At 44.1% G+C, this 16,648-nt stretch overlaps 1 protein-coding gene across 4 annotated transcripts in view; it reads left to right on the forward strand.

The window, feature by feature from the left end:
• The window catches only part of VPS8 (VPS8 subunit of CORVET complex), a 223,278-nt gene that overhangs the window by 119,213 nt on the left and 87,417 nt on the right, over positions 1–16,648 (forward strand). For all 4 annotated transcript variants that reach the window (XM_084638357.1, XM_084638358.1, XM_084638359.1 and 1 more), the window contains 4 exons: positions 401–483; positions 3,283–3,367; positions 5,695–5,793; positions 7,584–7,673. In XM_084638357.1, coding sequence (XP_084494483.1) covers positions 401–483; positions 3,283–3,367; positions 5,695–5,793; positions 7,584–7,673 — 357 coding nt within the window. The remainder of the gene's footprint in view (positions 1–400; positions 484–3,282; positions 3,368–5,694; positions 5,794–7,583; positions 7,674–16,648) is intronic.

The raw sequence follows: 16,648 nt of genomic DNA on the forward strand, positions 1-16,648 counted from the left end.
AATTATTTTCCTTTATCATCCTTGCAGCAAGTTCTCCCTCTCCCTGGTGGGTCGTGTCTTATCACCTTCTCTGACATTAAGTTAATTAATTGGGAAGATCCAGGCTACTTGATTTTCTCTGTCATTGAATTTCCTTCGTAACTCCTGCTCCCTGTTGCTAGGGTATCACTGGCAGAGAGGGTCACCCATTTTCCTGTACTTGTCTTGTGTTTGATAGCACCATCAGGAAAATCCTTGGGAAATGTGACCTTCAGATTGATGGAGAACCAAAAGTAAACTAAAACCCAACAGTAATATTTGGTTTTAGGTTGCAAGCTCTTTCAGACAGGTACAATCTTTGTTTGATCTGAGGCTGTAGTACTACCACAAAACAAATAATAATTATTGAATATCTCTTCAGGTCCTTTTAGAACTACTGCAAGCTGGAGGGATAGTACAATTTGAAGAGAATCGTCTCATCCCTATGGCAGAAAAAGCTGAATTGTAAGCTTTTTTTGGTTTTACAGTGTATATTACCTGGTTTTTAAAAGTCCTCCTGTAGCCCTCTCAGCCATTCTAATCATCACTGAAGATATGTAGTCATTCCAAGTATCTCACTGCTGTTCTGCAGCTGTGCTTGGATTTCTTTCCCCCAAACATATTCACTTTTATTTCCTTATTATCAGTTTGTATCTAATCTCTCTCAGTCCATTTGTATTTAATGTCATCCTCATTGTTTTCAGTTCTTCTTAGCAGTACTTTCTGCAGAGCTGTGTGAACCTTCCAGAGTGGAACCCCAAATCATGTGAAACTTGACTAGCTTTGAATTTGATTCCATCATGGAAAGTAAAATAGTCAGGTTTCACGTGGTCTATGTAGGGCATATTGTAATGACTGTAATGTAATGATGGGTGACTATGGAGGATGGGGGGGGGGTCCACATCCTAAAGGAATTTACAAGTACAGTACAGACCCATTTACGCACAGATGTTGGGAGTCAAGCCGTCACGACCGTGTGTTAATGGATCGTGGGTTAGGAGGGCCATGCTGAAAGAAGTGTCTTATGATTCACTTAGAAAAAAAAGCCGTTATTTTCTGCTCTTTCTGGCTCGCATTTTTTTCCATCACAATTATAAAGTTGTTCTTCTTGTTCTTCGTGGTAGTCTTCATTTGTAAAATAGATTTTAACTTGGTGGGAAACGCATTTGTGGCCGATACGTTGGCTGATCGGCTTTCTCCAGAAATCGATACCTGCGCTGTGCCATGACGCTTTTAAAAACGACTTATAAACCCCTTGCTGGCTTGGAATGATTCATCCCCCATTAAATTTCCAAATTTTGTTGCTTGGGCTTGAAGAATTGGTCCACTTAGCAGCATTCCTTTCAGCCTTTCGTGAGCAAACCACGTGCACATGGCAAAATGGAGGAGTCTCCCAGGGGCCTAAATAGACTTTCTCTTGTGGGTGGAGACACACCCCCCCCCCCCTTTTTCCTATCCAGAATCCAGCTCCAAGATGGAGTTTTGGAGTCACATGGGCAAGTCACATGTCCATGAATGACTGAGTTCCTTACCAGCCAGGCCACATTCCTGGGAAAGCTCAGGTGTGGATTGGCATCTCCAAGTTCATTGTTAGCTTAAGTGTTTCTTGATTGGGCACTTACTGAGAATAGTCTTTTCTCAGGAAGCTGACCAACTGCTTCACTGAGGCTACTTAAAATTAAACAAGTACATAGCTAATATTCATAACTTCAAATACAAAAATGATACATGCATACAAATAGGATGAATATATCCAGTAGATCATAACCTTTGCAGAGATATGTTACGTGGCATATCTAGCATAAAACATATTCCAGTTATGTCACATTTACTTTCATAAGCCTATTTCCATAAAGCATTACGGGGTGCAGCATCACAGGCTCCACTGATTCTTGGGATCCTACTTTGTTGTTAATAAAGTTGGTTCCCAAAAATTGCATTTTCTGCTCTGTAAACAGGTGTCTCATTGTTTGGGAGCACTTTTGCTGAAAACTTGTTTTGAAGCTACACAAATTCACCTAGAAATACAATGCAAATCTCAGAACCCTATGACATTTTGTTGTTTTTTATAGTTTTTCATTTTATTTTTCAGGAATTTTGTGTTTAATTTTATCCATTTTGTCCACATGGGGGTGCTGGGTCCTGTCCCCAGGCAGGAGTTTGCTGAGTGAGCCTGCCCAGTATTCACTCTGCAGAGGTAGGCCTGGCTTCCCACAGCTGACATTGCGACCTGATGCACAGGGTTGCAGTGCCGCTCAGGTTTGGACTGGCTGCCCTTCTGTCATGATGATGGAGAGGCCGCCAGGCCAAACATAAGTAATATTGTGACCCTGTGCAGCAGGTTGCAACGCCTGGAGTGGGAAGCTGAGGCCCAGCCCACAGGGTAGGAGTCATTGCTGTGATGAGAGTTTTTCATTGTATTTTGTTTTATCTTGTGTTTTTGTTTTTGTGGTGGTCTTATTTGCGAAAAACCTGGGGCTCTCAACAGTGTTAGTACTTAACCGTGGGAACAACTTACCCAGGAATGATGAGGTGGATTCTCCATTATTTACAGTTTTTAATCAAGATTGGACTTCTCTTCCTAAAAGATCTGCACTTGCTCAGCTAGAAGGTTCTGTACTTGATGCAGGAATTACTGAGTGAGAGTCTCTGACTAGGAAGGAGGTCAGACTAAATGTTCATAATAGTCTCTTCTGGACTTAAAATCTATGAATCTGTGAAAAATGGCAGAAGACAGTCCTGAAAGAATTCTTTATTCTCTGACCAATAAGACACTTTTTGAAGGGGAAAACTCAGATTGTTACCAAGTAATTGGTTTACTTGAGGGGTGCCAAACCTGTCTGAAGTAGCAGTGCAGAAACAAAATGCAGCTGATCATCCCTGTAATACAGCTGTTTTCCCTGCATCCTCAGTTTTCTGTCTTGGTTTCTAACCAACAGCCCAGGATAACCATTCAGTTCCATCACAAATGATTGGAGATAATGAGCAGGTTTCTAGGGGCAGCATCTCTTCCACTCACAAAGGCAGCAGGGAAATATTCCTCCAGGATTTAGACAGGACACTTCATTAATAATTAGAATTATACTTCTAATGCCCATATTATATTATTATTTATAAGTTACATATTTATCCCCTCATGTCTGGGCTGTGTAATTGTTTTCTGCTGCCTCAGAGCTGAGAGTGAGATGGACATTCTATACTCCATTTCTTATCTGGTGTCAAAGAGCGGAGTCTTTCTAACATGGAAAACTTTCTTTATTTCAGCTATCAAATTTGTGAGTTTATGTATGAACGGGAGCATCTCTATGACAAAATCATTGATTGTTACTTACGCGATCCAGTGAGAAAGGTAGGTAAATATGTGATGCTCTTAACGTTTCCTCAGCCAAGAAGAGAGTAGCTCCTCTTCCCCCCTGTCATCGACCTTGTAAGGTTAGAACCCCCTCCTTTTCTGCCAACCCTGGGCACATGCTGAGTCCTGGTATACGCTAGAGAGTTCAACTGGTTGTATGTAGCAGTTAATTGTTTTATGCTGATTTTCAATGTGTCTACAGTACCCATCCTGAATGACTGTAAGGTTTGCTTTTGCATCCATACTAGGGCTCTTTTATGCTAGTCCAAGTGAGTTGGCTGTCATTAGCTTTCTAACACAAGTGGGTCAAATTGCGTCTCAGCCAACTCTTTTAAAACTCTTGAGTGCAAATTATCCAGTCCTGCTGACCCTACATTTTTTATCTTTAGTAGACGCTGTTTAACATCCTTCTTATGGTTATGGTTGGAATAGAAAGTATTTAATCATCCTAGTATATGAATACATCATCCAGCTTATTTCGAAATGGAGAACAGAAATATTTATTGAATGCTTCTGCCTTGTCTTTATCATTATTGATAATTTACCCTCTTCATTTAGTTATGAACCTAAACCGTTATTACAATTCCTTTTGTTCCTAATATATTTTTTTTAAATCTTTTTATTATCCTTAACTTAGCTGGCCATAGATTTTTCTTTTGATACTTTCATAGAGTCTGTGGCCAGAAGAGGTCATTATGATCATCTAAACCAACTTTCTGTAATGTCTGTTTAATTCTGATTTATATTCATTGTTATCAACTTCCTGTTTTTTCCACGTGTTATAGATTATCTTTGTATTTTTTATTGTTGCTTTCACTTCATCGAACCAGGATTTTTTTAAACTGATGCAGCATTCTTAAATGCTTACGGAATTTGTATTTAGTAAAATGTCCTTAAAAATTCTCAATTCTCATCTAGATTTGAATTTTTTTCCCCCTCCCAGTCAGTTTTACAATTGATCTCTCTAGGGTAGTTGAGGCTTAGGTTAGTGTCCAAAAGTCACCTTCTTCTTGGGGTTTGTCTTGGTTAACTTAAACCACAACACAACATACATCTGAGGTTAGGCTTGCTCCTAAGTTTGGCATGCTCCCAGTGTTTCTCCCAGCAGTTCCCTTCTGTCCCTGCCCAGGATTCCCTCTCCTGAGAGAGACTTCAAACCCCTCTTATTTTCTGGCTGCAATTAAGTGCTCTTTCATTAGGTCAATGAAAATTACTCTGCATTTTTCTGCCCAATTTTCACACCTGACAGCAGCATGACTCAGTAGAAGAGCCTTGCAGCTTCTCTTTTTGGAATATTAGATCTGATATTGCGAACTTCTTATAGACTTGCAGGCTGAAATCTATATGGGAGAAGGAGAAAAGTAGAAGTGAAAAGAAAAGTGGATAATAGAGACAGGGAGAAGAAACAGAGGACTAGAGAGAGTGATAGGTGGAAGTGGGGAGGATAAAGGAGAATTGGTGAGCTGCTGAGGACGACACAGGAGAATCTTGAAGAGAATGTGAGCAATAGCAAGCAATACAGTGGGAAGGTGGGAGCAATGACCTTCACTCTGAAGGAATACTCTCTTCCCTCCTTTCATCTGTTCTCTTTGTCAAGGGGTCACATTCCATCCTCCCCAGAAGGGAAAAAGATGACTGCTCTAATAACTGAGGAGATCCAAGTAAAGCTACTCTGAGTAAAGCTAATCTCAGCCACTTCTTTTCACATACAGTTCTACTCCTCCTCATACTTTGCCTTTGTTCCTTTAGGAACTACTTTAGGTCAAACCCTAACTATTACCAGTAGCTGAGGTTGTCCAACAGTTTAGTCATTGGAAGTGGCGCTTCCCAAGGTGGGCTAGCCCTAGTACTGCTTCTGAAGTGCGCTCCTTCTGTGACTGTCTGTCTTAATTCTGTGAGCAGAGCTATGATGTTAAAACCTCCCTATCCGTTCATCTTCACCTCTAACAACCAAAGGTTTCAGAGCAGCAGCCGTGTTAGTCTGTATTCGCAAAAAGAAAAGAGGTACTTGTGGCACCTTAGAGACTAACCAGTTTATTTGAGCATAAGCTTTCATGAGCTATAGCTCACTTCATCGGATGCAACCAATGAAGTGAGCTACAGCTCACGAAAGCTTATGCTCAGATAAATTGGTTAGTCGCTAAGGTGCCACAAGTACCCCTTTTCTTCTAACAACCAAAGAAATCCTTAAATAATCAATTGTCCACGTTGCAAATACAGTTTAGTGGGTAGTCTGAAAATCACTGTCCAAATAAGTGAGTTTGCAAGCTGTCATTGATGCACTTCCCAGAACATACTATACCTTCTTAGTTCATGCCTTTCAGGAAGAAGTGTTCAACTACATCCACAATATCCTATCCATTCCTGGGTACAGTGCCGAGGAGAAGCAGTCAGTGTGGCAGAAGGCTATGAAACACATTGAGGTACAGCATAGACTGAATTGCTTGTTTTTCTGAATTTAAACCAGTTTCTCCCTTATCCACCTTGTGCTTCTTTGTAGGCAGGAGAGTATTGTCTTTGAGAATGGCATAGCTGGTTTTGGTAGGGTTTATAGAAGAGGAGTTTCCTGAAGCACTGCAAAGGAGGAATTGATAGCTGCTATACATTTTGTCTTGTGGTGTGTGGGTGTGTATTTTCAGTAGTCACAGTGTGCATGTTTACTGTGCATTCCATCAAAGCACTCGACAATGCACGCTGAGTTGGTGTCTTGTAAAGAAGACAATATCCTTATTTTACAGAGGCAAACTGAGTCAAAGAGAGGTTAAGTTAAAATCACACCGCATGTGAGTGGCAAAGTCAGGAATACCACACACACAAATCCTGTTTCCCAGTCCCCTGCTCTAACCAATAAACAACTCTCCTTCCCCTTTTTCAAAGTTCAGTACAAACACAATTTTAAAAAGCTTGAGACAAAAATTGTCAGCTATTCGTATAACACCGAAGTGGTGGATATTATTTTATTCATTTGGAGGCCAAGTTTCTGGTAAATTACTGGTTTTCAAGTTAACTTTCGTCATCAAAACTATATTTCAATGACAGTGTAATTATAGGGCTGAAAAGCTGTTCTTTCTTGGTACATTATTTTTCACGATTGTTATCTTGCAGGATGAAAAATCTCTCTCCAAAGTAGGCTAAACAATTATCCTCCATGAGGATTAATGATGTACCGAATTTCATTTGAAAATGATCATTTTCAGTTATTTAAACTTAAACTCAAAGCTTCTAATTGTTTAACTTTGGGTAACTGTAAATTATGATTCATTTTATGTGAAACTTGGCAAAAGAAATCACTCTGACCTAATCAAATTGTCCATTCCTCGTCTGAAAAGAATATTTTTGCCAAAGTTCTGAGTAGTTGTAAGGTAGGCTTTGCTAGAAACACCTTTTATATTGCTTTAGTAGTGGCCCACTATAATGTATCTATTGTGCTAGTCCCTGAATAGTGCTGTATCACATTCTTTCAGTGCTTTTCAGGCTCCTTGGTGCCATATTTATATGTGAATAACTTACTCTTACCAACATAAATGCGTGAGTGGAAAATTAATCTATGTATGACCTGTGAGGACAGTATGGAATTGAGGAAAAAGTGCTTCTAATCAGAACAGAATGAATTAGATAAATTCACAAAGGAAATTCTTTTTCCCTTCACCTGCCATCCTGTCTGGTTTTGTTGTAGTGATACTGCCCTGGTGAAGAACAATTCCGTTGTAGGTTTCCTAACGATGTCAGATATGATATAGAGCCTTTTTGTCCCTGGTTTCAGTCCAGCTGAGGCCTGTATTGATCGGAAGTTATCACTGTTGGAATGCCAACGAATGGCCTGTGAAATTAGTTGATGGTTTTAGTCCACTTCCTGCACAACAGGAGCCACATCACCAAAACACCTGCACAACTGGCACTAACTGGAAGTCTTGTCAGAGCAACAGGGGTGGAACGCAGGGAAGAAGAGCTGGTGAGGTGACAACTGCAGCTCAGGATTGAGGCCCATGCGTCACCAGTATGAGGATTTTTGTGCTCTGTCTCTGCCTGTTCTGTACCTCTTAATCTTTTTTAATTGTTGCTTCAAAAAGCATTCCTCATCCACTGTTACTACACTTCTAGTTATGGTCATGTAGATTTGTAGGTATAGTACAGTATGAGTGGGATCAGCATTAATGCATGATCCTGTAGTTTGTAAGACTAAAGGTAGTGTATTTTCTCCCTCTGTCTCCAGGAGCTGCTGTTACTGAGCCCGAATAAAGCGGCAGACCTGATAGCCACTCACTTCAATGACCAGATTGAGGGAATCATTAAAAATCTTCAGGTAAAAACTTGCAAACGCACTTTGGATTGAACTATGTTTTTATAATTGAATCAGGTGTTTCTCAGCATTGGCTTTGGCCATGTTCACAGGGATTTTCAGACCAGCTCAAGCTGGAGGTCCATCTAGTCCAGTCTCTGACAGTGGCCAGAACCAGCTGCAACAGAGGAAAGTGTAGAAGCCCCTGAACTGCGCATTTATGAAATAACTTGTTGCTGGGAGAGTTTCCATCCAACCCCCTGCCTGAGGTCAGTTGTGCAGCCTGAAACAGAAAGGTGCATTTCTTCTTCGAGTAGTGTCTCTATGGGTGCTCCATAGGTGTATGTGTGCCTCTGCACCTCTAATTGAAGATTTTTGGTAGCAGTGTCCCATTGAGTCCTCGCATTTGCCCTCCTTCCCTTGTGGTCTGCCTTGAGGCTATTTAGCACAGCTTGGATGGAAACCCCCCATCCCCCTTCCTTCTCTACTGGCCTCAGAAGGAATGAGCAGTTGTCCCTTCCTTATTTGTGTCATTAGCATAAGTAGTGTTTGTTTTGTTACCTTTGTTCTTCTTAAAAGTAGTTAGGCTAGTGTTTCTTTGTTTTATTTTATTCCTTTGGGTTTAAAAAAAAAAGAGAGAGAGAAAGGAAAAGAACTTCAGTTTCCTGCCCTGTCTGGGGGCATTCTCCCCCTCCCCCCCGCCCCCCAGTCCCCACTAGTAGACTCATAATTTTTTATTTTTAGTTTAAAAAAAAAAAAAGGTAAAGACAACCTTCTTCTGCATTCCTCCCTGCTAGAGGATGACAGCCCCCTGCCCAGGGGCATGCCTGGGTGTGTCTGCTCCAAGCCCTGCCTCTCCTGCCAGGAGTCAATTCCTTGTAATGGCCAGACACTCTTTGTGCCTGGGAGAGCCTCACAGAAATGCTTTACCTGCCACAGCTAAAATGGCAGCCTCACAGGAGCTGGGAGCTGAAGTTAAAACGCCTCCCTATGGAGAAAACACTTCAGTCTGCAGGGGACTCCGGAAACCCCCGATCATCCCTGGAGCCTTTGGGGTCGAGTCATGAAGAGGAGAAGGAGGGGGGGAGAGAGAGAGCGCCACCAGCAGACTACCCCTGGAAAGGCTCATAAAAAGAGCTCCTCGAAGCAACTGGCCAGCCAGAGGGGCTCCCCAGCGCAGCCACCTTGGTAGGGTGACACCAGCAGCTCTGAAGCATGGCATCTATAAGGGGCCCCCTGCTGTGAGCTCTGCTCTGCAGCACCATCCCGAAGGCACTGGTCCCAGAGACAGAGATGGAGGGGCTTCCACACTCATGCTCTCATAGTACCAATCCCCAAGGAGAGGGGACAATTACCGTACCATCTCTAAAAGAGCGGCACAGAGAAACCCTTTGGTATATCAAGGATCTACAACCTATCCTGAAGGACGACCCAACACTCTCACAAATCTTGGGAGACAGGCCAGTCCTTGCCTACAGACAGCCCCCCAACCTGAAGCGAATACTCACCAGCAACCACATACCACACAGCAGAACCACTAACCCAGGAACCTATCCTTGCAACAAAGCCCGTTGCCAACTGTGCCCACATATCTATTCAGGGGACACCATCACAGGGCCTAATAACATCAGCCACACTATCAAAGGCTCGTTCACCTGCACATCTGCCAATGTGATATATGCCATCATGTGCCAGCAATGCCTCTTTGCCATGTATATTGGTCAAACTGGACAGTCTCTACGTAAAAGAATAAATGGGCACAAATCGGATGTGAAGAATTATAACAAAAAGAAAAGGAGTACTTGTGGCACCTTAGAGACTAACCAATTTATTTGAGCATGAGCTTTCGTGAGCTACAGCTCACTTCATCGGATGCATACAGACTAACATGGCTGTTACTCTGAAACCTGTCAAAAGAATTATAACGTTCATAAACCAGTCGGAGAACACTTCAATCTCTCTGGTCACGCGATTACAGACATGAAAGTTGCGATATTACAACAGAAAAACTTCAGAAACAGACTCCAAAGAGAGGTTGCTGAATTGGAATTAATTTGCAAGTTGGATACAATTAATTTAGGCTTGAATAGAGACTGGGAATGGTTGATTCATTATAAAAAGTAACCTATTTCCCCTTGTTTATTCCTTCCCCCCCACACTGTTCCTCAGACGTTCTTGTTAAACCCTGGATTTGTGCTGGAAATGGACCACCTTGATTATCATACACATTGTAAGGAGAGGTTTCAGAGTAACAGCCGTGTTAGTCTGTATTCGCAAAAAGAAAAGGAGTACTTGTGGCACCTTAGAGACTAACCAATTTATTAGAGCATAAGCTTTCGTGAGCTACAGCTCACTTCATCAGATGCAACTGATGCATCTGATGAAGTGAGCTGTAGCTCACGAAAGCTTATGCTCTAATAAATTGGTTAGTCTCTAAGGTGCCACAAGTACTCCTTTTCTTATTGTAAGGAGAGTGATCATTTTAGATAAGCTATTACCAGCAGGAGACTGGGGTGGGGGGAGAGAAAACCTTTTGTAGTGATAAACACCCATTTTTTCATGGTCTGTGTGTATAAAAACATCTTCTGTATTTTCCATGGTATGCATCCGATGAAGTGAGCTGTAGCTCACGAAAGCTTATGCTCAAATAAATTGGTTAGTCTCTAAGGTGCCACAAGTACTCCTTTTCTTTTTGCGAATACAGACTAACACGGCTGTTACTCTGAAACCTTTGGTACCAGGTGCACTTTCCCAACCATAGATACTGACAGCATACTACAGATACTCCTCTGTGGTACCACGTGAGCCCATGGTAACACACCTGCTCTGGTACTCTGGAGACCTGTGGCCAGGGGCGGCGAGTTATATACACATGTGGTGCCCGGGCTCCAGCAATATTCAGGGCCCGGGGGCCCAGCTACACCAGTGTTTGGGGCCGGGTCTTTCCCCTGGTCCCCACTTGCTGCTCCCTCTCACCTCCCCCGGCCCCGGAGCCCTCACGCTGACTCTGCTTTGCTGGCTCCCCGCATCAACTGCTGCCACAGGGTCCTACTGCCCACCATTCACTAATGGCAGGGCAGGCTGCCCTTCCGCCCTAGCCCTGAGCCTCTCCAACGCCCCAAACCCCTCAACCCCAGCCCCAGACAGAGCCCTCATCCCCCCATACCCTAATTCTCTGTCCCAGCCCTGAGCCCCCTCCCACACCCCAAACCTCTCATCCTCAGACCCACTGCCCTCACCCCTGCACCCCCTCCTATCCCCAAACTCCCTCCCAGAGCCTGCATCCCTCACCCCCTTCTACACCCCCAGCCCAGAGCCTGCACCCAGCACCCAAACTCCATCCCAGAGCCTGCACCCCAGACCCCCTCCCCCATCCAAACTCCCTCCCAGAGCCTGCACTCCTCCTGCACCCTAATCCCCAGCCCAGGGCCTGCACCCCAGAGCTCCTCCCCCCACCCAAACTCCCTCCCAGAGCCTTAGGTAGGTGGGGGGCAGGTTCTGGGCACCACCAAAATTTCTACAAACCTGCCACCCCTGCCTGTGGCCTCAGTACCCATAGACAATTACCATACCATCTCTAAAACAGTGGCACCAACGAACTTTCTGTACTGGGCACAACAAAACTCTCATTGAGGGAGTGCTCTGCCCAACTATCAGTACTGATAGCGTACCACGGAGTTTCCTCTGTGGTACCAAATGAACGCATGGCACTGCATGAGCTCTGGTACCCTGGAGACCTGATGATTGGGGAAGAACCACAATCCCCATTACTTGGTACCAGGACCCCAGTATCAAGCACATCCCGGCACCCAGAATCGCTCTTGGCACTGGGCTATATACTGCCAATACCCCAGTCAGCACCACCCTTACGCAGTGAAGAATCTGACACTGGCCAGGAGGAGATCATTTTCCTGGCCCTCATTGTGGCCCACTGTCACACTACAAGGGTACCCCCCAATTCCATCAAGCTAACTTACAATCGCAGTACGGGCCCCCTGAGGTAAGCCCACCGCCCATGCCCACCTTTCTCCCTCACTCCCCCCGAAGGCCATATTGTAATTCTTGGGCGACGTACACACATATGTCGCGACCATCCCCTATGTCTCTCAGGGAGAGTCCACCAGATGGTTTGCTACAGCCTGGCTGTCCAGACACCTGAGTCAGGGCAGGAGGAAGCTTTTTCAGAACAGGAAAAAGAACCTGAAGAGGAATCTACCCCTCCAGCACGCTTCTCCTCATGTCTCCCAGATGAGGCGGTGCTGCCCACCCCTCATCACTAGGTGAAGATTTTAGGAACTTTCTGGATCTTACCAAGAGGATGGCAGATTCCCCTACAGGAGGTGGCAGATACACATCACAAGTTGGTGGAAATTCTGCACACCACCGCCTCATCTAGAATTGTCCTCCCAATTAATGAGACGATTCTAGATCCTACCAAAGTAATCTGGCAGACACCAGCCTCCATTGCACCATCCAGCAACAGAGTGTAAACAAACAAACCAAAAAAACCCCATACATCTCTACTCAAAGAGGCAGACTTTGTTTTCAACATCCGCAACATGATGCCAAGTCAACTCCATATGATCAGGCTCGGCAAGATGGTGTATTCATCGACAACATTACTGTTTAGAGTCATAAATTACCAAACTGTCATGGCCAAATACAATTTTATTAATTATGGGAAACCCAATATGTTTCTGGAACATTACTGGAAACACAAAAAGAACAGATTCAGACCATTCTTAGAGACGGTCAGTTAATAGCCAGACTGGTCCTAGAGACAGCACCGGATGTAGCTGTTACAGCTGCCTGCCCAAGTCTCCATGACAGTGGAACTGAGGTGGGTTGTGTTGTGGTTTTTTTGTTTGTTTGTTTGTTTTTTTGACTTTTTTGGCTACACCTCTCTAGATTGCCCAAAGAGCTACAAACTTCCAATTTGAAGGGCCAAACTCTTTACGGAGAAGACAGATTTTTCTCTCCACATCCTGAAGGATTCTCAGACCACATTATACTCCTTAGGAATCTACACTGTGTTACAGAAGAGAAGATATACCTCTCAACTGCACCACAGGTCACAATCTTCTCAATACCCACCATCTCAGTGCTGTTATGAGCCACAGTGTAAGAGGACCAGGGCTCAAAGTGGGAACAGTCTGCACCCCAGTCCATGACTTCTCAAACTGTCTCTTATAAGCACTTTTGATGAGCTGGTCGAGGGCCTGAACAATGATACCTTACAGAATCAGCTACCATCTATACACCTGTCATGCCATTCAGAAGTCACCTTGCCCTACTTCACAGCAGTTAGGACCAGCTCTAAAGGAAGGAGATTGATTTCTAGCCCTGAACCTACAGGGTGCCTACTTCCATATCTCAATACAACCTTCATACAGGAGATTTCCTATTGCTTACCTTTGGGGCAGGATCATTTTCAGTACAGACTGCTCCACACAGGGTATTCTCCAAGTTTCTCTTCATTGTAGCGACATACTAACCACGGTACAGTGACTAGACTTTATCAGCACCAACCCTGATGCAGTACAAGCGAGAGCATTCCTCTTGCTACTCGCATTCACCACCCTGGGACACAACTGCCTAATACTCTGGGGAGATCACCTACACAACCACAAGGTTCAAGACAAATAGCCTTCCACAGAAATGACCTTCCATAAAGCTCTTTTGGGGCGAAGGGCTGTCAGGAGTGCCTGTGCACACTTTCTGCCTTTCTTCAAAAACAACACACAAAGGTCATGATGGACTTAATGTGACCTGTATGTTTTGTGTAAACCGCCAAGGAGCTGCCAGATCTCCTTCCCTCTACAGGACAGCACTCAAACTTTGGAATTGATGCACTCATCACAATGTGCTCATCTCAGCTATCTGTCTACCAAGGATACAGCCTACAGTCTCTGTTGCAATTTTCTCACGACAATGAGTGGGTACTGAATTCAGAGGTGCTTCAAGATATATCCACCCTTTGAAGAACCATGACTATGGATTTCTTTGTTATTTAACGGAACAAGAAAGGTCCTTGTTACTGCTCCAGGGCTGGCCTGGGGAAACATTCACTGGTAATTGCCCTCATCTTCCCACAAGACAGGGCCCACTTGTATGTCTTTTTTCCCAGTTTCCTACTCTATCCAAGATTCTGTTGAAAATTCAGCAAGACAAAGCGAGAGTTATTCTGATTGCCCCTCTTGACCATGACAAGTCTGGCTCCCTTACCTGACACAGATGGCAATATGCCCTCCTGTTTCTCTTCAGCCCATCCCTCACCCGCTCTCTCAAAACAATGGGCTGACCCTTCACCCCAACCCGCGGGTCCTCCACCTCCAGGCTTGGCTTCTTCTTAGTTCTAAGTCTTAAAGGCAGAATGCTCTGACAAGCTGAAAGATGTGTTGCAACACAACCAAAAGTTGACCACTCAAAATACTTATCTACAAAATGGAAATGACTCCAAGTTTGTGTCATTCCAAACACACAGACCCAACCTCATCTTTCCTCCCTCTGATTTTGCACTACATTTTAAACTCTCACTCAGCTCCCTTAAGGTTCATGTCGCAACGAAATTGGCTTCCCACTTGGTGTTTGCTCACCCACTAATGAGTAGATTCTTTAAGGGCATTGGGAATCTCTTCCCACGTGTGACACCACCTGCTCCAGCCTGGGACTTTAACCTAGTTCTCAGGGCTTTGAATAGACCTTCCTCCGAGTCCAGGGCAACTTGTTCTCTCTCTCACCTGTCCATGAAGACAGCATTTCTAATTTCCATCACCTCAGCTAGGCACATAGGAGAAATAGCGGCCCTGATGGCACATGTATGTCACAGCCTTTTTTTAAAAAAAGACAAAGTAACTGTAAGGCCATATCCCAAGTTTCTCCCTACTTTCTCTGCACTTTCCATATGAATCAACAGATCCATCTCCCTGTTTTTTCCCAAAAACCACATTGTAACACCTGGGAGATAATTGTGCATATGCTAGATATTAGAAGGACATCAGCATTCTACTTGGACAGAACTAAAGACTTCAGGGAATCCCCTAAATTCTTCCTTTTGTCCACAGAAAGATCCAAATGCTCTGTGATATCAGCTCAAAGACTATCCAAATGGGTCTCTAGTTGCATTAGTCACTTATCAAGGGCACAACTTGCTTCCATCCAGAGTCCATACACACTCCATGAGGTCATTTTCTACCTCAGTCACATTCTGTAGGGATACCTCTATCTCAGCAATCTATAGAGCAACGACTTGGGCCTCTGCCCATACTTTCACAGAATATTATGCAATCGCTGAAGATTTGGCCGCTGACACCATCTTTGACTCCACAGTACTCTCTGTAGTAAAAGACTCCACTCCGAAGTCCCGGCCTCCAGTGGTGGGTACTGTTCAGGAGTCACCTACAGTGAAGCATCCATAGGGACACTACTCGAAGGAGAAGGAGGAGTTACTAACCTTGTGAAGTAACAATAGTTCTTTGAGATGTGTCCCCCTGTGGGTGCTCCCCAACCCACCCTCCTCCCCTCTACTGCAAAGTTCTCGATAGGGCTGTGCGGTAGAGAAGGAAGTGAGGGGGGTTCGTCTGTGCAGTGCTAAATAGCCTCAAGGCAGACCATGAGGGAGGGAGGGCACATGCACCGGCTCTATGGGACACTGCTACCAAAAATCTCCGATTAGAGGTGCAGGGGCACACATACGCCTACAGTGGAGCACCCATAGGGGGACATATCTCGAAGAACCATCATTACTGCACAAGGTGAGTAACTTCCTCATCACTTCCAAACACGTCTAAATCCTTACAAATGGAACCCTTGGTGCTCTCCTCTGTACAAATATACAGCAAGGAGTCAGACTATTCCCTTTAGTAAGAAGCTGCTACGCCCTTCTGTGCTTGGCATCAATACATTCCATTCGGGGGAGGGATAGCTCAGTGGTTTGAGCATTGGCCTGCTAAACCCAGGGTTGTGAGTTCAATCCTTGAGGGGGCCATTGGGGGATCTGGGGCAAAAATTGGGGATTGGTCCTGCTTTGAGCAGGGGGTTGGACTAGATGACCTCCTGAGGTCCCTTCCAACCCTGATATTCTATGATTCTCACTCTTGAGTCCCTAAACAAGGTGTAAAAGAGCTGCTTTCCTAGCTGCCCCAAACATAGTGCCTGCCAGGATCCATTCAAACATGTTTGTCCATCAAGCCAATTTTATATAGACAGTCTGTTCTTATCTGTCTTGCTGCTGGGGAGGTACAGAACCAACCTCCATTTTTGTTGTGATAGTTATAATAAATAGTTCTGCTTTTGGTTAGATTGTCTTGGTTTTTGATAAGTTTATTAGATAGTTTCAACAGCTTTTCGTTGTTTGATACCACAAGCTTTGCCAATTCTGGTAGATCCAGCAAATAACCTGCACTTAAGAGGTGCGTCCCATTTCTGATTTCTATGATAAATGTTGAAGGAAGGACGCTGTCAGGGACTGTGTTGTCTATAAGACTTCCTGAAAGGACTCATAGGATTGACACTCCATGCAGCATTTGCTTCTGCATAAGGCTCTTAAAACTTGTGGGTTACAGGCCTGTGTTTTAGAGCTGCTTGTTCGGTCTAAAGATCCTCTCAGAGTCAAGATCTGTTGTCACAGTGGTGTGGCAGCAAAGTTTATCCACTCTTTGGTAAGACCACTGCTGGAATACTGTGTTCCGAGCTGGTGTCTTGGTTTCTAAAAAGATGTTAAAAATTGAGAGCTACAAGAGTGATTTAAAGTCTGGAAAAGAGTCTTATGGTGAAAAACTTAAGGAGTCCTGTTGATTTCTCTTATCTAAGAGAAGGTTCAGAGTTGATGGTCTGTAATTACCTATCCAGGAAAAAGGTATCTAACAATGGAGAGCTCTTTAATCTAGCAGACAAAGACATAGTGCAATCCAAAGAGGAGGAAGTTGAAGCTAGACAAATTCAAACTGAAATAAGAGAGAGTTCTTTTACAGTAAAGGTAGTTAACCATTGGAATAGAT

The sequence above is a fragment of the Lepidochelys olivacea genome (assembly GCF_965140295.1).
Source record: "Lepidochelys olivacea isolate rLepOli2 genome assembly, chromosome: 9".
NCBI lineage: Eukaryota > Metazoa > Chordata > Testudines > Cheloniidae > Lepidochelys > Lepidochelys olivacea.